The sequence below is a fragment of the Dreissena polymorpha genome, unplaced genomic scaffold (genome assembly GCF_020536995.1).
Source record: "Dreissena polymorpha isolate Duluth1 unplaced genomic scaffold, UMN_Dpol_1.0 chrUn056, whole genome shotgun sequence".
NCBI classification, from domain to species: Eukaryota; Metazoa; Mollusca; class Bivalvia; order Myida; family Dreissenidae; genus Dreissena; species Dreissena polymorpha.
The window spans coordinates 131,088-152,111 of record NW_026273370.1 but is presented as its reverse complement, the minus strand read 5'-3'; the positions used below and the strand labels follow the sequence as shown (position 1 = coordinate 152,111).

The 21,024-nt window shown below is 35.0% G+C and overlaps 2 protein-coding genes across 2 annotated transcripts; one reads left to right on the top strand and one right to left on the bottom strand.

The window, feature by feature from the left end:
* The first annotated feature begins 2,750 nt into the window (after window positions 1–2,750).
* On the top strand, window positions 2,751–8,429 carry LOC127863894 (macrophage mannose receptor 1-like). Its single transcript, XM_052403582.1, has 8 exons — window positions 2,751–2,917; window positions 3,145–3,330; window positions 3,474–3,749; window positions 4,663–4,818; window positions 5,503–5,565; window positions 6,244–6,525; window positions 7,829–8,011; window positions 8,326–8,429. The coding sequence occupies exons 2-8, from the start codon at window positions 3,162–3,164 to the stop codon at window positions 8,364–8,366; spliced, it is 1,170 nt and encodes a 389-aa protein (XP_052259542.1). The 5' UTR covers window positions 2,751–2,917; window positions 3,145–3,161; the 3' UTR covers window positions 8,367–8,429.
* An 8,980-nt stretch (window positions 8,430–17,409) lies between these two features.
* LOC127863899 (uncharacterized) lies at window positions 17,410–21,024 on the bottom strand. The gene is made up of 3 exons (XM_052403589.1): window positions 20,908–21,024; window positions 19,370–19,472; window positions 17,410–18,669 (listed from the first exon to the last, which is right to left on the bottom strand). The coding sequence occupies exons 1-3, from the start codon at window positions 21,014–21,016 to the stop codon at window positions 18,576–18,578; spliced, it is 306 nt and encodes a 101-aa protein (XP_052259549.1). The 5' UTR covers window positions 21,017–21,024; the 3' UTR covers window positions 17,410–18,575.

Genomic DNA, 21,024 nt, shown 5'->3' with positions numbered 1-21,024 from the left:
ATGATAAGAAGACTAGGTTTGGTTTTGCAAACGATATAATTATGAGGGCATATCAATAAGTTTCCTGAAGCAAACTGTTATGCTTCCACATCATGGTACCAATTTAAGACCCATTTAAAATTGGCAATTAAATACCTACTATATGTTTTCGGTCATTAAAGTTGAAGCAAATATGCGTCCACGCAATCTCACCATGTATGCTAAATAAGCGATTTTTCTTCTTTATTTCAGATTTTATAGGACAATCGTAAATCAAGCAAAACACGCTTAGTTCGTATGCAAGAAGAGGAAAGACGCGTTAACTTCAGAAATATTGTCTTTCAATATATACATTCGCGGCAATGTGACAAAAGTCAGACTGCGACATTAAAATGTAAAACTATATTTATTTATGAAAAAGAGCATAGCATGTGTTTGCCCTTGCTAATAATTAAAATACGACTGACATGTATGTTATAACAGGAATGTCAATGGGTATACTAGTATTTTACGTCTGGAGTGTGGTCTCGAGGACGTTAACTTGCAATAAAATCTTTGCATTGAATGCATTTGCTAACCACTGACGGCTAATTAGTCGACCATATGAAGTGTTGTCTTATCAGCAAGAGAAGCCCTTCCTTTGTACTAGAACGGTTATATTGGTAATGACTTGTAAAGTACGTACGAGCCTTTTTGAGAACACCACGATAAGGTGTTACCGATAGAACTATACCTATTTTGGCTTATAAACAAGCAAAAACATACATTTTATGTTGTATGTCATAGTTAAATAATAAGATATCGAGTCAGAACATTTGCATATTTAAACGTCAAGGGATGTTACAATCTTATAAAATGGGATCCTTGTTTGTCTGGGCCTTTCACATTATTCAGCCGCCCGTTAGTCACATGCAGTTGGAAAGTTAAGTTGCATACATTGTTATGAGAAGGCTGGTTCACCAGTACAAAAGGCAGATCACTTTTGCATTAGCTTTTGCACTACCCTAGTGGAATAAAAGTTGAGGTTAGAATGGACCTAGGAATAATTTCAGTTTCAATATTGACAAAAGTTATAGGGCCGGTCGGAAATCGAACTCGGGATCCACTTCTTAAATTAAATTAATAGTTTAAACCTATTTATTTTAGCTCGATTGCATCGAAAGCCTTATGTGTATTGAAACGCTCGCGAGTCTGTTTCAATAGAACCAGTCTTTGGAGTCTTTGGGAGAAATTTTAAGAACGCTCCTACAGTGGGGGTCGAACTCATGACCACCCAGTCGCTAGGTCGACACCTTATCCATTACACCACGGCGACACTTCTTACGTTAGAGCCAGGAATAATATTATGAACTTCAGGGGTTTTATTTACTTACTTTATGAACAACAGTTTTCAAATCTATTATCATTTTAAAAATCGATTTATAATACAGAAATTCAATTTACATTTATTATTTTACGCACGCTATTTCAAAACAGTTAAAAATGCAATGTCTTTAGTAGCAGGCTCGTTAAATAGAGGAGCAAAATCGGCTTTTCACCTTTGACTCTCTACAAATAATACAGAGCAACAACCCCGTTGAAAAATAGACACGAATCAACCTTGCTATGAACTATTTACTACTTAAGTTGTGTGTTTACTACCACGCAACAAATGTCTTAACTTGTCTGAAATAAAACTGTAGTCTTAAAAAAAAGTATTGGAGGTGCGCCAATGTTCTTGTTGTCTATTTCCCTTGATAAAAAAGAACAAGTACAAATTGTTTGCCTTATTTTCGGAGTAAAATCGGTTCCAACCATACAACTATTTAGAAATATATGTCAAACATAACAGCACATCACTAATTGAAAAATGATAACAAGTAGGAGCCTATGTCAGAAAAAGAATTGCTCAAAACGAGTTCATGAAATTTGATTTAAACATCATTAAACAATATACTGTGTAGAAAAAAGCGTTCTTAAATTTAAACCTAATAAAAAAAAATAAATGTCTGCACAAAACACTATAATTATTTTGCGAATGGCATACTGTTACAATAAACACTTTTATTTTCTTAAAACATATTAAGTACCATAAAGATCTGAAGGCTCGCTATATAAACATTATTTTCCAAATTACTTTAGGCAGGCATTCGAATAAAGACTACATGGTCTCGTAAAATTGAAATTTCCTGCTTTTATGTACCTGCTCTTTGGTGGGGTTACAGAAAGTATGTTTAATTGTTTGTTGAATATATATTTACCTCAGTTCTGAGCGTGCATGGGATTGGCAATTGTTTTCAAAAAGGTAAACGTTACCAAAAATAGAAAAAGAAACGGTTTCATAGCCACGCTGGAAAATACAAGGCAAGTATCCACTTAATTAAGTGAATTTTACATCAATTACACTTTCTGACTTGCGATACAAAATTGTTCTTGCTTTGACTATCCTTTTATATGATATTAGTTATACTTACATATTTTTTAAGGAGATTTGTTAATTAGAGTTAGCATGTAATACAACTACACTATGTGGCTAACCTGGGGCGAAGTAAATACACTATATTTGTGTTTGCTCCACGAAAGCGAACACAACTATATGCATTTGCCTTATTTTAGGAGAATTCGATTTTTTCGAGATATTTACGTCAGAATTGAAAAATATTATTACATACGTGTCAAACAAATATAATGCTGCCGCAGAATTGATGTGAAGACGATTGATTTTAATATAACCTTTTGTTAGAAAGACGTATCTGTGATAAGAAGGATCCTAAATGTGGTGCATGTTTACGTTACACCACGTTTAACATCACACACAGTATCTAGATCATTAGTACCAAACCGGAGTCCAATGAAAGATAAGAATGGTTGGATCTTAAGAACAAAACGCGGTCGTTCAAGTATATTCCCTTCATTTAGCCACGATAAACCAGGCAGCGACTTGTGAAAATACATTTAAGTGAGTATATTAAATGATCTACATTTCCTTTCTTTGATTTGAAAAATAGTGATCATGTGTTTGTTTTAAATAAAGAAGTCAAAAGTTAGGTACTGAATTTCAACCGTCATTTATTCAAATGATATCATTTCTAACGAAAAAGGAACAAAAACTTTATTTTTATTTGAGAACTATTATATAATTCACCGTTCTGTCATTATATAACAACTTTGAATGTTATGTTTTAGATTTAAAACATACAGGCATGGAAATGACATTGTTTATCCACGGGCTGGCTTTATTGGCGATTTTGAATGGTTCGTCTGCATCAACATCCGCCATACCGTCGCCTGATGCCACTGAGATGATGTCATCTTCTGTCACGATAGAGACCACGCCCGTTATAAATACCGCAGGGACACCACCACCAGGAAGTAGGTTCATATTCAATAAAAGTTTCTAATGAATGTTCTAAGAGCTACCCGGTTAGCGCATTGTTTGGTACACACGCTTCTCACCCAGGCGACCCGGGTTCAATTGCCATTCCAGGAATCATGTGTAAAACATATCATTTCAGCGCAATATGGCTGCCCACAGAAGCACTTCGACTTAGCAGCAGCTGAAATTGGCGTCCTTTTCACCGTAGAAGACACTTGTTTCGAGATGATCCCGACATTCCACAGCTGGGCTATAGCCGAGGCAGATTGCAAGCAACGAGGCGGCCACCTGGCGACCATCGATACCGAAGAGAAACAGACTCTTATCTACCAGATCATCACCTCTTTCGACGGTCCGACCGTTTGGATTGGGCTTCATGACAGAGACAGTGAGGAGCAGTTCAAGTGGGTTTCGGGTATGTTGAGCCTTATCTATCATTAAAAAAGGTACAAAGTGTACAAATAAGAAGATTTTGTGAACAAATTGTGTAATTATAACTTATCCTCATCACGTGCAGGCATTTTATTAAATCTCTTCTCGGAGCCAATCACACTTATCGTCGCTCGGCATTATTCGATGTGTCATCGTCGGAAAATTATCATGCTATATTTTACATATTTAAAGCCAATTCATTGTAAATTGCAAAAATTAATTACATAAAACTACAGCAGGGCACATTTTCAAATATCTACTCATCATCCTGAAAAAGTTGTAGAACGTAAATACGATGCTATCTATCGACAAACAATAAGTTAAAACAGAAAAAGCCGTTCGTTGTTTGACCTTCACATGCAATTATTATACAATGTCTTTTCATAGTGCCATTTGTTATAATTTCGTCGTGATTCTGTTACTCAACCAAACGTAACGTATTGTTTGTAAAGAGAGAGTTACCTTATCAATGAAACGGGCGAATTGTCAACTGATCATCGTTGAATCCATGTTTGCTATATACGAAATGTTTTTGGAGTATATCGCTATAAATTAAAGTAGATGTATATACTTTATTCGAAAGTTGTTTATGTTTCATGACATTGCATGAGGCAACTGGCGGCTCACAAGTATACAAGAAAATGAAATACTGATGTGTTTTTTTTTTTTAATTATAAAATAAATATATACATCATTTATGTCTTGTACTGAAGCGATTATCGAATATATACATGGTGTTTTGGAAACGCGGAAATGTTAACGTTAGACAAAATAAATATAAGATTGCTGGGTCTGAGGGAGTTTATTCAAATAATCTTGTTCAGTGCTCCGATTTGAAACACAGGAAGAATTCCGATTCACTTCTTCATCTCAGACCCTTAGGTTTTTACATGTAGGGGATCCTGTCACCTACACCAACTGGTTCCCACACCGGAAGAGTCTCTCACTGCATAATATAGAGGACTGCGTAGTTCTAGTGACGAGACCCGGCTACAACGGGACGTGGGATGACAGTGTGTGCACCGCCCAACATGGCTACATTTGCGAGTTCGGTAACTACCTACCGTATACCGTTCGCCGCCTCAATTTCAATGCAGTAATATGACTGGTTTCAGGCATTGGCAGTACCAAAAAGATCAACTAAATAAGAGCTTTATACAATTGGGAGAATACATTTTATTTGTACTACGAAAAACTTGTTCTTGTATAAAAGGCCATTTGAAACCGATGGTGGGAAAACACATTTTATGTGCGCCGATTTATCCCCGTGCAGTGTAACCTTTTGTTTGGGTGAAGGTAGACTTTGCAGTCACAAGTAAAACAATTCCAGATGTCTTTGTATTTTTAGTGTATGTAAACCTTTGTATTTGAAACATAAATATATTAACCGTTTTTAACTGGTTCTTATATGGTTCATTTAAAACATGGATATATATATAAAGACTTTAAAATTGTAAACTTTTTAGTACTTGACCATTATAACGTGGTGTGTAATGGCGGTAAGGGCATGTTTTTTAAAGCCGCTGGTAATTCGTATGTTTTACATAGTTCTATTATTAAACATTTGCAAACGAAACGGTTAAACCAAAAACAGTTGTTCAATTATCAGGTAACTTTTAAAATCGTTGTTTTACTATTTTAACACATAAATCGATATTTGAAAACATAAAATCAGTCGACATTTTATGTAGCCTTTGACCACTCGTCACCGACGGTAGATTTCCTATATCTTGTAGATGCAGTGTCGGGAAGTGAAATAGGAACAACCATGACGCCTAACACCACGGACAACGGAGACGGTAGTTAAATATGTGCGACTTTTACCATCGGGATTTTATTATATACCATGTAGACAGAGCAATTTGTTCAAGAGAAACATACGCGACGTACCATCTTTGGGTACCTACATTCTATGCATTCCGCTCCATTTTTTTCGGGGGTTGAGTGAGGGTGGGGGAACGTTATGATTAGTCGTGGGTATCTGGCGATGGAGAATGTATATTGATAATGTTAACCTCAATGGAAGTTACCGAAAACAGTGCCGAAAATAAGAGTATACTCGTTTGAATGAAGTGGATATTATTATTATTTTATTGGTTGCATTGCTTTCCTTTTAACATATTATCAACTGCGTTATTTGAAGCAATAGACATGAGCATAGTTCATTTTATAAGGTTATATCCTAAATAGGGATTCAGGGTTATAAACTACAAATGTATATTTAAAAACATAGTGTATTCTTTTCTTATGTAGTATACAAATTCAAAACAAGGCTGCGGACATCATAACTTTTTTTAGCTTTAAAAAATGCACGCTCGGCTTTCTAGAAATGTAATAATATTATGCTTTATTTTACACAAACACAAATCTTCAAAATACAGAAACTGCGGTTGTGATGAACGGATGAAAGGTGTAAATAGTTCACAGTTTCTTAAGTGATGCATAAAACTAATAAAACAACGCTTTCCTTTGTCAAGGCGACTCGCACATGTGTCCACTGCATCTTCTTGTCCTCGCCCAGCAATACGGCACTGACGTAGCACAGCATGGCAACAGTTGTTATGAGCTCCTTAAAAGTAGGGCCACGTACCCGCATGCGGAACAACTCTGTCAGGAGGCAGGGGGCCATCTTGCCAGTATTAACAATGCAGAGGAACAGGCATACATACAGAACTTCATGATGCGCCATAATCAGACCAGGCCTGTGTGGATTGGACTAAATGATCACAACACAGAGGGGACATTTGAGTGGACCAATGGTCAGTTTTGATTCTTTGTATGATGCCATTTACAAAAGGTATATTTTATTTGAAAGTATTATATTGTTATTAATGCTGTTCAATTTCAACATTAATGTACGTTTCGAATTTTCTGGTTTTTATACATTTACATAATGTTGAACTGGGGACCATGGATTAAATAAAGAGAGAATGAGATTCAATTCGTTAATGCATCATTGAACATACCTTTGGTCAAAGTTCTCCGAATCTTTGGAATAAAGTTATCGCTTCTTGTTCGCATAATATTTCCATCAGTAATGAAGGGTTTCGAATGCATAGCCAGATATTGACACAACCCAATGGCCATTGTGCTTTCTTCAATATATCAATTCCCATTTTTTGTTCCTTTCGTTTCGTGCCGAGTGAAGAATCATGCGCACTGGAGCTATTCAGCTATTCAAATAAGTTCATCAAGTCATACAGGACTAATGCATGGTTTTAAATGCGCCTTTAAATAATTATGTTAAAGTTTTAACTGATCCATTTACGAAATAATGCCCTTGAGAAGGACTGCATTGTTCAGTGTCCATAAACGGTGCATTTGTCAGTAAAAATATCCAGTGCCGAATTAAGCACCATGGACGCCCATAGGAAGTGAATCTTTTGGGGCGCGTCATCCTCGTGCTTACTAGAACATCAGAGCTGATTATCCGGGACTTATAATTTTCCGTGGTGTATCTTACCATACAGTGACAATAGCTCTTTCTTTCGGGATTAATAGAACTAAGATTCGGGCATGTGATGATTAACTCTACACACGCAATACATGAAAATATAAATTTCGCGTTTACTATATTTTTTCTTTATGTAACTGCATATCGTAACATACATTTTAACTGGCGGCTTTAAATGGTTTACATTTCCGGTCTGTTATATCGTAGAAATCGTGTTTCGACCAAAATGTTTAGATCTGTTACCGGTATACGAGGGATGATTCATAAATATTCTGACTTTCTTACCAAACAAATATAATTAGTTGCATCGACAAGCATAAACAAGTGGAATCGCATAGCTACAACAAGTGAAAATATTAATGACAACTTTTGAGGAGTCATCAAATATTGAAAAGGACAACAATAATTATAACCTTAAGCGGTATTGAATGACGTAACATACATTGTCAGGATTTCTCAAAGCATTTCCTTGCATGGTTAGTCTCTTATTTCAATACTGTTCGGTATATAACGTAAACGACATTAACTGATTCAAATGCGAATACAATACGTTTTCATGATTTGTCAAAGCTTTTCGCAGCACATTTCCTCACTTATTTCAATTCCAGGCGAACCATTGACCTACACGAACTGGCTGGACGGCCACGAGGACAACTCTGCCGGCCATAACGAAGAGGATTGTGTGGCTCTGGTACCAAACAAGAACGGCACTTGGGACGATATCCGTTGTGGTTTTCAAGGCATTCTGGGCAACGATGCCGGCGAAGTCCATGCGGGTTTCTGTGAATACGGTACAATCATGTTCGGTTTACAATTAGCAATATCTCTCGAATTATCGGATAGAATTCTACCATTTATCATGTTTAAGTAAAATGTGCTTAGTATAAAATTTATATGGTTATCATGAGCGATATAAGGCATACATCTCTTTGATAACACGAATGCTTGATTCCATTACAGAGGACGTGTTGTTTATTTTAATTGATTAACTCAATAATAAATAAAAATGTATACACCAAATGCGCCAATGTTCAGAACAGGTAACACAAATTTCATACCAGACTTTGTATTACAATAATGTTTTTTCTAACATTTTATCTTTCAGATACGGTTCCCAAGATACCAGGCGCTATGATTGTCGGATAGAAACTTTGTATCGTTTTGCAAAGTGTATATTTGCATTTGAAGTAATTAAATAAGGCCCGTCTTTGTTGTTTGATTTTACTTAAAGCCCGCTAAACTTGTATTCATTAATATATAGAATATGCTCATTGTTATAATGTACGTATAAGATTAGGAAACCAGTCATAACCAGAGGGGAAATTCCTGTGTACATTTAATAGCATTTTTAGGCAAGTGATAAGTTGCCCGTATAATACCGGAAAACATGTGCGATATAATCTTAGTTTGAGGATGACTGAACTGTGTTCACAGTGATAAATGCGAAGCAATTTTGGGCTTTAACTGGTTTTAAGGGTAGCTGAACTGCATCCCAGATCCACAACAAAGCATAAACATGTATGCACACAATAGCCGCATATAATTGTTATTGAAATCAAACAGTAAATCAAGAGTATGGTATAAGTTGTCGGATACTTGATAGAGTTAAGAAACACTCGCTTACATCTTGGCGTAACCTCACAATTATTTTCTAGCCAACCGTTTTAAACCTTGTTAAACCCTTTGATTACCATTTACGCACTAAACTAACAGCTCTATCGGATTGTATTTCACTGAATTGGACGCCGTGTGACAGTCCTTAATTTAGACACTAAATTCATGCCAGTCATGTGCCGTCTCACTTTACGTCTCTAGGACCTTCATCAGAGACCATGGCATATACACGATGTCACGACATAATAGACCTTGGGGAACTGTCTGGAAAATTCCATTTTCAGAATGGTGTGAGTGAATAATACAATACACACGTTAGCAGCTTCATCTAACCTTAAGATGTAAACTATTCATTCTTTCACGCATTGTTCTGTAAAAAATGAAAGAAGTTATTCATTGGCAAAGCGTTCACCCTGGCGTAATCGAAATCCCAAATGTATGCGTACAGAAAACACTACATATATGACGAAACAGAGTGTTAACATTTGTCTCCTGTGCAATGTAGCTTTATGTCAAACAAAGTTCTCGAAAAGCATATAATTTTAAAGAGCACAATTGCCAAATTGAAATATATACTACATGTATTTTAAAACAGTGTCACAATCACTTATTTCGAACCAACACTCCTTTATTTAAGAAATGGATTCAACGTATTTAATTGACAAACGCATATACATGAGAATCATTATAACAATAAATAATAATTCTAACTCAGTATTTTAATATGCACTTTATATGTTTGTTAAATAAAAGTGAGTTGACGACATTGCCGGATTGGTTAAGGGCTAACTTAAGTTCGTAATGGCAGCACGTAATATTCACAATTGATGAGCAGCTGCAGTTTAATGCTAGGATAGAATTTACAATATAGACGTGTGTTGTATTTAAACAGTGCGTAAATGCCAAATACGCAGATATTGTATGCCGTTATGTTTTATGATTTTAAAGCAATGATCTCTGTAATGTATTTAAATAAAACAAATATGTAGTTTGGCAACTGATGACGGAACCAAATACATTAATATATAACACATATTAGTTTTGTTTTGAAAATCTTTTGATATTTGTCATATTGTATTTATATGATTTAACACGTTCAAGACAATAATGCAATGCAGCGCATGGCAGGACGTCTATTATCTCCCTTTGGCCAGCCAAACTCTGCCGTGTGTTATCGTTTAAATTACATATTCCTATTTTGGTCGTTCCTTTACTAAAATTTATTACCGACACGCTGTCCGTACTTTTCTTTTCATTTAATTATTACGCAATTTATGCTGTACCTCGTGTGAAGTAATTTATGTGACCAAATACACAAGTTTAAGCGTGACTTTTTTGAATGTAAGGACAACAATATGGCAGTGCGGTTTATTTACCATTAACATATGAAAAGCATCGACCGAATCCATAACGTAGGTCGGGTTGTGTGTTTGCCATGTAACAGGTATTACGGGTGTTTTGTCCGCTGAGGGGTGGGTTGCCTTCGGCTGGGGTGCTTGGATGGGACTCAAAACTTCGCGTCACACATGAACCTAGACATAATTGTATACCTAATCCCAACGTTATGGAAAGGTTGGGAACAGAAACAGGAATCCAAGTAAGATAAGATCTTTTACATCGAAAATTATTCGATGTATGGAAATGGCATCGGCTCTAGTCGTCACTGATTTCCTTCAGATCTTTTTAACTCCGTAAGTATAATAACATATTAGCCTCGCTCTGTGAAAACGGGGGTTAATGCATGTTTGTAAAGTTTCGTCCCCAATTAGCCTGTGCGACGTTATTCCGTCTACATTTAAACGAAAAATACCAAAAAAATTTGAAGCCTCGTCCCCAATCAGCCTGTGCGAATCAGGGACGACGCTTTCCGTGTTTTTTTGGTATTTTTCATTTAAAATCTAGACGAAAATCCACTTTCGATGGAAGGTTTCGTCCATCATTAGCCTGTGCGGACTGCACAGGTTAATCTGGGACTTGACGCACCTACTGTTTACTGTTTGCCCTAGGCGACTCATATATAACACATTATATGCTACTGAAGATAACATCAGTACTGCTGTTAATTGATCTTCTGTTAGTAACTAGCTGTTGTCGACTCACATGATTGCGGTGTGATATCCGTGAACATGAAGTTGTTTACCAATACATCAAATTTTATGTATTTTATATAAGTACGACAATGAGTTATATACTATATGCTATTGCAAACAATACCGCTATTCAGAATATTTTTAAAAGAACAAACACAATCACTACTAACGTCAATTTGGCTTGTACATGTAAATACGTTTGTAACCCATACGTACTTGTGTACGCGTAGTAATATGCAGACCACGCACACACTGGTTGTGCTCACTTCTTTACTACCCTTATCGGTAACTTAACAAGGTCACTTCTTTGCAATTTAACATCTATATATGCATGGTATAATGCAGCTTTGATGAATGGAGTCTTATCAGGCTAAATTTAAATACATATTAGGTTTTCAGTTGTTTTCAACTGATGATAAGTCACAAGGTGTGTATGGATCTAGTTCGAACCTCAAGTATGGGTTTATTACACGGATATATATGAGCCGCGTTCTAAAAAAATATGTGCGTAAAGTAGCCTATCCAGTCCGGACAGGATATTCATCGACGATAATGTCCGGCTTAATTGGATTTTCGCTAAAAAGAGACTTCCTTCAAACGAAAAATACCATGCAATTACGGACTTACAGGCTAATCTAGGACGACAGTTTAAGCACATGCATTAAGCCCCCCCTTTTTTTACAGAACGAGGCTTAAATAAACTAGTCTTACACTCTTAAGCGTGTACTACGCCTCTGCCAGTCCTAGCTTCGACTGAGGTTTGTTGTGTGTCAAACTGATCCAACGATAATCTTGTGTGATCGTAGACAATGTTCAAAGACATGATTGTGTATATATTGTATGAAATTCAATGCTGCTCGGCATAATTCTTTAACCCATTTATGCCTAGCGTCTAGAAAAAAGGCCTTGGCAAACAGCGTAGACCCAGATGAGACGCCGCATGATGCGGCGTCTCATCAGGTTCTACGCTGTTTGCTTAAAAGGAATTTCTGTACGAAATATTCTAAATATAGAAATAAATATACTAAACATCACTAATTTTGGAAATAAATTGATCCAATTTAGAAGAATGGGGGAGTCCACTAGGCATAAATGGGTTAAGAACAAAGCGCATTTACCATTTTTACGGATTTGGTATTTTGACCTGAATGATTGACAATAAACAGTTACTGGTGTAGTGCCTTAGTCCGATACTTTAAAAGTAGAGAACCGATTGATATTAACCCTTTGCATGCTGGGAAATTTGTCGTCTGCTAAAATGTCGTCTGCTGAATTTCAAAAATTAGCATTTTCTTCGATTTTTTTTTCAACAAATACTATCAGAATAGCAAACAGTTTGGGTCCTGATGAGACGCCACGTTCTGTTGCGTCTCATCTGGATCCAAACTGTTTACAAATGCCTTTAAAATTAATTCGGTTCCAGCGCTGAAAGGGTAACATTCATATAAATCATGTAAGGTTCAATATACATTTGCTGGCATATTTTGGAATATTTGGTAGATTTAAATAAAAAGCTATATTAAAAACCTTAAATTTGTAAAAATTACCGTGAGATTGCCTAAATCCGCCACCACTCGTAGACAAATTTTAACAGCCTGGAAATAATATTTGTCATGTTATTTGTTTAAAAAAAAACACTTGCATTTACCGGGTAATTCAAAACGAAAAACAACAATTCTGGTTTATACGGTGTTTGTTTCCTAAACGTTTACAGAGGAGTGTCTTTGGCATCATCATCATTATCAGCATCAGCAGCAGAATTATCATCATCATCATCATCATCATCATCATCATCATCATCATCATCATCATCATCATCATCATCATCATCATCATCATCATCATCATCATCATCATCATCATCATCATCATCATCATCATCATCATCATCATCCTCATCATCCTCTTCCTCCTCCTCCTCCTCCTTCTCCTCCTCCTCCTCCTCCTCATCATCATCATCATCATCGTCAGTCTGCACAGGCTAATCAGGGATGACACTTTCCGCTTTTATGATATTTTTCGTTTAAAGAAAGTATCTGCTTTGCAAAATCAAGTTTAGGTGGAAAGTGTCTTCCTTGATTAGCCTGTGCGGACTAAACAGGCTAATCTAGGACGATACTTTAAGCACATGCATTTAATCCCCTTTTCACAGATGGCGACTTAATAAGAAATTTACTTACTACAAACATGGCATTGCACATAACACGGTGACGCTGTTGTAGCATCGGCACAGTGAGGAGGGCCACATAATAACGCATGCGCAGTATGCTACAGAGAATACCCGTAACATTTATTTGCATTTAGCTGGTCGTACATTTATATGAAAAAAAGGTTTCGGTATTGAAATAATCGCAGGTTCAATACGAAACATTGTCTTTTCTGCTAATGAAATCGTCTGTATTGATCAAGACCAACAAAACAGCCCGCTGTGTTTTTGTTTTGCTGATCTTGATGTTGTGGCGGACTTAAGGTAGTATTGGAAAGTGGCGTCAGCACTAAGTGAATATAGGGGCTAATCTGTGACGACACTTAACGCACATGCGCCAAGCCCAGTTTTCCCTCAACAAGGTCCTAATAAATAACCAGCGACTTAAAGTTTTCGAAAATTATACAGAGGACATTTGTTGGATTTGGTGGAATATCGATTTTAATTCACGAGTAAACATAAAATAATATGTTCAAGAGTGGTGCCACCACGAGTGAAACAAATTGATTTTTAAAATCGATTTTCCAACAAATCCAATAAATTTTCTTTTTATTTCATGCTTAAAAATAATTATTTTTGTATTTAAACTGGAGTGTTATGCTAAATTAATGACGTCATGACATAAACAACTACGTCATTTCACAGTTAAACAGTTTAAATTATCAAAAAAATACTGTTAATTTTCACTGTTTCAAAGAGTGAATAATCAGTTTATTTCACTGATATTTTTCTATAAACTACCGAAAAGCGTTAAATAAAATTGTATTACAAATTCTTCGATGATAATAATGTGTGACTGCTCGTAGTTTGAAAGTCATTTAAATGGATTTGACACAACTTCAAGAGAACAAGAGTGGATCCCAAATATGAATCACTCTTGAAAAACGTGACTTAATGCATGTGCGTAAAATTGTCGTCCCAGATTAGCCTTTACAAGTTTTCGTTTAAAGGAAGTCTATTCTAAATGAAGTCTATTCTAAATGAAGTCTATTCTAAATGAAGTCTATTTTAAATGAAAATCCAATAAAGGCGGAAACGTTTCGCCAATGATTAACCTGTGCGGACTCCTAATCAGGGAGGACACTTTACGCACATGCACTAAGAAAGAACCTCTCACACCATCCGATGAACAGATTCTCTTTGTGTCCAATGCTATATATGTAATTCGGAAGGCGAATTCTTTTCCCAACAGATAGATGAGTTTATTGGATGTTTACTAATTGAAATGTCATACCGATGTACTTTTTCAGTTTCCTTAATAATTGAGAAATAATTTGCTTCACATATTTATGCCTAGATTCATGGTCCAAAGTACTATAAAACCACCCCAAATCAGGAAAACGTATTATACTTTGAGTTGATCGGTCGTTCACCTATTTGTTATGAAATGTTCAACAACATGGGGTGCTTTAATATGAGTAAATACTGGACTTGATCTCCTTTCAGGCAATTTCAAAAGATATATTTACCTCAGAGTGGGATACATTAGTGTTATTCTTTATTTTGTATACATTTTGAAAAGTTATTGTATTAATGCGCATACTTAAACGTGTTCACTAAAAACCAATCGCTCATTCGTTATGTAGTACATATGTAAAAACACCACGTCGTTAAAGGCAAAGTTAAGCTCAAAGGATTTTATTAAAAACTATCAAATACAAGACGCACTAGTATATCGATCGAAAGTTGTCTCATATGCGATAAGCTTGTTTGATGACTGTTTCAATTTTTTTTTTATCGTAACAATCCCATAAAACGTTCGGATTTATTTCCGATCATCAAGATTGACAAGTACTACACTTACTTAAGTATTATTTTCGGTGGTATTCATGTAAATGTGAATATATAGAGAATAAACGTGTTTTAATGATGTGGTGTTATAAAACGCTTCATATAATTGTAAGACTTATAATAATGGAAATGTTAGCTGTAGTGGAAATTTATTCTTCGATAAAACACTTAACAAAATATTCTAAGTTATAAACAGTTCATGTCAATGACAAAATTTCAACAATTTATGACATTTAAATTGTCCGTATTCATGGAAATCGGCCTTACTTAAACATATATCAATCACTGTCGTAAAAAAGGAAAGAAATTTCACCCATAGGCGATCGCCCATATACGCATAATTAATCATATAATATGTATGAATTATTGCAGTAGTGACCAACACTTCAACGTGGATATAATTTTAAGTTATCCGGTCTTTAATGTAAAATTTGTAATACTATATTTCCTGAATTGTGCAATGTTCATTCATTACAAATAAACACAATCCACAACCAAAGCATTGTCAACGTGTGTTAATTGTTATTACAACTAATCGTTTTACTTTTATAACGAACATTACATTCAGAACGGATTTTCTCATAAACAGAGGTTCATTAGAAATAAATATTATTAGTTCTTCTTGCTAAGATATTTTAAGACTTTCAAAAGTTATCCTCTTTTGTTCACCTACAATCCTGAAATGGAAAGTATGTTTTTGTTATCTCCTGATGACACGGGCATATACAAATATATTTATCTATAATGTAACGTGTGTTATAAGAAAAATAGCTTGACAAATCTTCCAATTAATATTCGTAAGTATAAACGAACGTTTTAGTCTACATAAGTAATATCTTAGACGTATAGGTAGCACAATTTAACAAAAATTCATACATAAATTATATTTTAGATTATTTGTACATTTTCAGTTCTGGACTGTCAAATGTATGAATCCAATATTGTTAACAACACTCTTTGATTATTATTTTTTTAATTCAGAAAAGCGTTTTGTTGTCAAATTAAGACGGATAAAATATTGCTGAATACGTACGCAAATTCACAATCATTTAGTAGTATAGTGTTGGTATTTGGTTTTTACATCGAATTATTCTTTCCACTATGCAGTTTTGTAAGAGCATCATAATAAACAACAATTAATATTTTTGTGTCACTGTCTAATTTAAACCAGATGTTTATTACGTTCAAGTATATGGGTACATACCGTAGATATCTGCCGAGTTCAAAATACTATAATGCAAAACAAAATTTTAGCTGAATACTGTGCAGTTGCTTCGATTGTGTGTAAGCCGAAACATAATAAGGTTATGACATCAAGTGTTTTGGCGAAAAGATCAAAATCGTTGCATTTACGAATTAAAATATTTTAGGATTTTATGGCCTTGTTATAAAGGTAATTAGTGAATAAGGTCATACCAGGTTGATCGATTATTTGTTGTTTGATATTTATCTCACTGAATACAACAACAAATTAATTGAATTATTCTATAGAGATAGGTTCATCAAATCGGTGGGATTATCAAGCGACAAAGGGTGAAGTCAGATAACACGTCTAACATGAACACGTGCATGATTAACTGCATTTATAACACCAACAATGTGTCACTTTAAATGTAAGCCTTGCATAACTGAAGTTAATACATTTCACGAGAATCACGGGAAGTAAAATGCAACAAATCAAGTTATCTTATATAGTAAGTGCACATTTTAATACTGTTCACAACGTAGCCGACTAATACACACAATGTTACTTTCTTCAAACACTGTGTCTTATGAAGACATTTGTCTACATTTGTCAGTAAAATAGCCTAAAATAATTCAAATTCTATTGTTTTACCTAACGTAAATCCAATTTCATGTGAACATGCGGTTGTTTCAGTGTAATGCTCTCAAGTTGGTTTGTGTCGAATATGCTTACCTGATACATGTTCCTATGGATATTTTAATGGGAGACGACAATCTTAAACCATTATCCTGAGAAATAAGTATTACTCAATTACAGCACATTATGATGTGTTTCCTGTTCTTTCTCTTATAAACTTATAACAGCTTGAGAGCTCGCATCCGTATAATCACTGTTGAACGATTAACAATCTTGAAGTTTTGTCTTTGAATTGAACTCTGTTTTGTCATAACTGCAGTTTATCAAATCCACCATATTAATCAATTAAGTCAAATAATCTTTAACTGCATGAGATGCTGTTGAGATGTTCAGAAACGTAAATGTAAAGTATGACCTTTTTCTTTACATCGAAATAACGTTCTACCACATGCTTTTCCTAAAACTACCTTTTTGGATTTCTTTTTCTCAAGTCATGCTGGTCTTTTTGACATATAAGCGAGCCAGTAATCACAGCGACAATATTGCTGACTTAGTCATATAATGCAGCATACTGATAATTAATAATTAATTAAGAATATTATTTTGTATGCATTAACGATACTATTCAATATATACGTCTCATTGCAAAAGTTAACACCCGTTTTACATCACAAGTAATTTATGTGACAGACAAGCACAATAGTTTAAAGATAGTTAGAAATTAAAACAAAATGAAAGTAGTTGCTTGCGAAGTACTCATACGATGATTTCACATACATTGCATGACAAAGACGCTACATTTTACAGTTAGAGGTTGCAAAATGTCTCATAATCTCCGTTATAAAAGAATGTTAAAACCAACGTATATCGATCGCCCATATGATGTGTGTATCATTACCGTTTTCATGTTATTAAAGGATGTTGACAGAATATGCCGCTCAAGTTCATTTAAACGAATATTTCTCTCCACACCCGTATCAACTTTACATAATATATTGTACTCTACGTCAATACACATCTGGGTTTTTAATTAGCATTCAAGTTAAAATTTCAATACGATATTATCGACGGAAATCACAATATTATTAAGAAGGGGTAAAGGGCGACGTCTTACATTAACAAAATTATCACTGTATTTAAGAATAGTATACTTAATGTGAACAATAATAACATGTTTTGAACAAAATACTCGCGTATGCTATGTTATACTATATGCAAAATCTCCATTTAATTTAGAAAAAAAACGATTATACAGTTGATCGGGACGTAAAGTATTCGTTCTCAAATATTTTAGGATGTTCAGTCAAACATTGTTTTCTTTAATCAATATTATAAATATAACAACATGTCTGTGCCGCGTTGTTTACGACATCGTTCCTCCTTTGACACAATCATATTCATAAACTCATTACGTTTCGACATTAACTGCTATTATTAAAACTGAAAACTTCCATTCTCTTAGCAACAATTCCTTCTTCACCGATCATTTTCTTTATTTAGTTTTTCTTCGAATTGATCAACCGCTTCATGTTCACTTTTCATTATCGATTCCATTCTCGTCGATCAAGATGGACTCATTATTTGCGTTAGTAATCATTATTTTACTAGAATCACAAAATACCGTCTCCTCTTCAGCGCCATGATCACTGGTTGCAGATTTGTCGTCGTTTCCTTTTATCTCCTTGAGCATCGTCGAGGAGCGCACGTGCCTTGATTCCCCACTAGACCTGAGTACCGTTGTTCCGGAATAGACGCTGGGTTGCGATCTCTGGAGGCGAAGTCGATGGAAGATGAAGAACGCCGCGGGGTTCACTAATGGATTCAGATAATAGCTAAGCTGGAGAAACGCAAGTGACGGGTGTTTGAAGTTTGCGTATAGACTCATATACACCACCGTGAAGAACGGGATCCAGGCTATGAGGAACCCTAAAATAGACCGGGACGAATCTCGTTATGTCAGCAGTATTTCTCGCAAGAAGTCATAATTTGAATGCAAATGTATTAGGAAAGTATGTTATTATTACGTATTTTAACAGTAATTCTATATGTGGTATAATAATAAATGACGGCATTTTAAAGATTTTTTTAACTCTTCGTCTCCGTTATTTTAATATTTTAAACAGGTTAAGGGGTATCAGGGAATTAAGTTACTTATATTCTATGAAAAATACATCATTGAACCTAAAGGAATAAATTCGTGAAGATTAAGAATGTGTCTATATTTCTTGCCAACACCATCACTTTTACCATTTAATGGTAGCTAAATACATTTAAATGTATTTACAATTTAAAATATGCACGTCATCGAATGTTCATAATTGGAATTGAACATTTTGAATGTTAACGTGACGTTTGCAGTAGCAGCTTTCAATCCAGACAAATCTAGTATTACTTCTTCAGGAATAATGTCGCTACTATTAAGCATGTGTTTTGTTTTAATAGGTTTAATATATTTCCGGGCAACACCATCAAGTTAAACATGTAATAACAGTTAAAAACATTAACGTTTATTAAAAAATTAATTTTCTCACGTCAGCGAATGTTTGTTAAGGTAATTTATTATGTTTAATGTTGAATTGACGCTTGTAATAGCAGCTTCAGTCCAGACAAATTAATGGAATCTCACCAGACACAATACCGCACATTAACTGAACGCTCCGCACTTTGGACCTTGGTAAATTTGTGTTGAATACCCGGAAAGGGGCGTGACTCCTGTGCGCTGGATGATCCTGCAAATACAATATTTAGAAGTTGGTGTTCTCCCCTATTGGAGACTTCGTGTAAAAATTGCTCAGTTCGTGTTAGACCGAAGTCACATCATGAAAATACCACTAAATTGTATAAACGTCATATTAAAAAGAGATGATTTTCAGGCTTTTCAATTATGCAGGGTTTAGTCGTATTTCACGGAATACATGACCATTAATAGTAGATACGGGATTCTCTCATTTGCCACATAATGCAAAATACATTTTATTGAAATGTATATATAAACATCTTTTTCATCTACACATTTTAGCTCTGATGAGCTCAGTTTATTGTACTGCTTCGACATTTGGCCGGCCCCGTGATTTTATGACCATGAACAATTGGACTCATGTTTTGTAAATTCTTCGCAGTAATGTTAGCTTTGTCTTTCTCATTCGAATGTTTCGTTATAAAAGATTATGTGTTCCAATCAATTGGCTATGCATACGTTAAGTATTAAACTGTATATGCTTTTTACATTAAGTATTGCTTTATGAGTATGATTACCTTTAAGTAAAACACATAATAAAAGTCATGCTCAATACTTTCATTTTGGTGTTAAATAGAGACCTCATTTGAAACCTTTGAATGAAGCTGATATGTTTAAGAGAACTCAATATATCTAATCACTGTGAATCAGCGAACTCATGCTTGGTGAACAAGTGTTGCTCTGTTTTGCAGCCATTAGTTGTCTATACAGAAGCGGTTTGTTTGAAATATGTGCTATTTGAATCATACGATAACCAACACTGTCGGAATCAATTGTTTATATATTCGTTGTACAGCGTTAGAAAGTTGTTCTTCGTTTTATAAATACTGCTGAACCGCTTTTTTGTTTATGGACGTAAGGCTTTAACAAGTAGGGTACTTTTGTTTCTTCTATTATGGCCAAACATAGGAAAGGGATGTTCAGTTTGTATCAAAACTTATTTTAAAAATCAGCCTGGTATACCAGCAACGTTTAGGGTCGGCTAACACTAATGGATTGTTCGGGTTATTAGAAACAAACAACATTTTAAATCACACGGACAAATACTATGAGATATGACGTGTTTATTATGTATGTCATCTTGACCATATATTAGGTACTTGGTTGTAAAAGAACATTTTCGTATTACATAAAACACGATACTGTTAAGGTAAATGAGAAAACACTTGGCTTTAGTAGACTGTAGGGGTACATATTAAATAAGTGTCATGTCTTAAAACTTTCCGAGATAATAGAAATCGATAAACCTTTGAAGCAAACCCGAGCTTCAAAGCAAATATCACACATCTGAAATGGTCACGTTACTGTTTAATTAGTGTCGGGTAGCATTTCAAGTATTAGATATCATAAATCATAAATGCCCTAAGTATTTTGTACGTCTGAAAAACTTTGTTCCAGCTAATAATCTATGTTTTTTTTATATATACCTTGGATGCGAATGGATCCGTCAGGCCGTCTGATTAGGGATGTGACCAGCAAGAGGTAGCTGCAGACGATCACCAGAAGTGGAACCACAAATAACGCACCAAACAGCATGTGTATAA

Excerpts from the sequence above, each read along its gene's own strand:
- LOC127863894 (XM_052403582.1), top strand. The coding sequence starts at position 3,162 with ATGGAAATGACATTGTTTATCCACGGGCTGGCTTTATTGGCGATTTTG. Across the intron at positions 3,331-3,473 it reads AGGGACACCACCACCAGGAA|CGCAATATGGCTGCCCACAG; the intron begins GTAGGTTCATAT and ends ATATCATTTCAG. Across the intron at positions 3,750-4,662 it reads GCAGTTCAAGTGGGTTTCGG|GGGATCCTGTCACCTACACC; the intron begins GTATGTTGAGCC and ends TTTTACATGTAG.
- LOC127863899 (XM_052403589.1), bottom strand. The coding sequence starts at position 21,016 with ATGCTGTTTGGTGCGTTATTTGTGGTTCCACTTCTGGTGATCGTCTGC. Across the intron at positions 19,473-20,907 it reads CGGATCCATTCGCATCCAAG|GATCATCCAGCGCACAGGAG; the intron begins GTATATATAAAA and ends TTGTATTTGCAG. Across the intron at positions 18,670-19,369 it reads AATGTGCGGTATTGTGTCTG|GGTTCCTCATAGCCTGGATC; the intron begins GTGAGATTCCAT and ends GGTCTATTTTAG.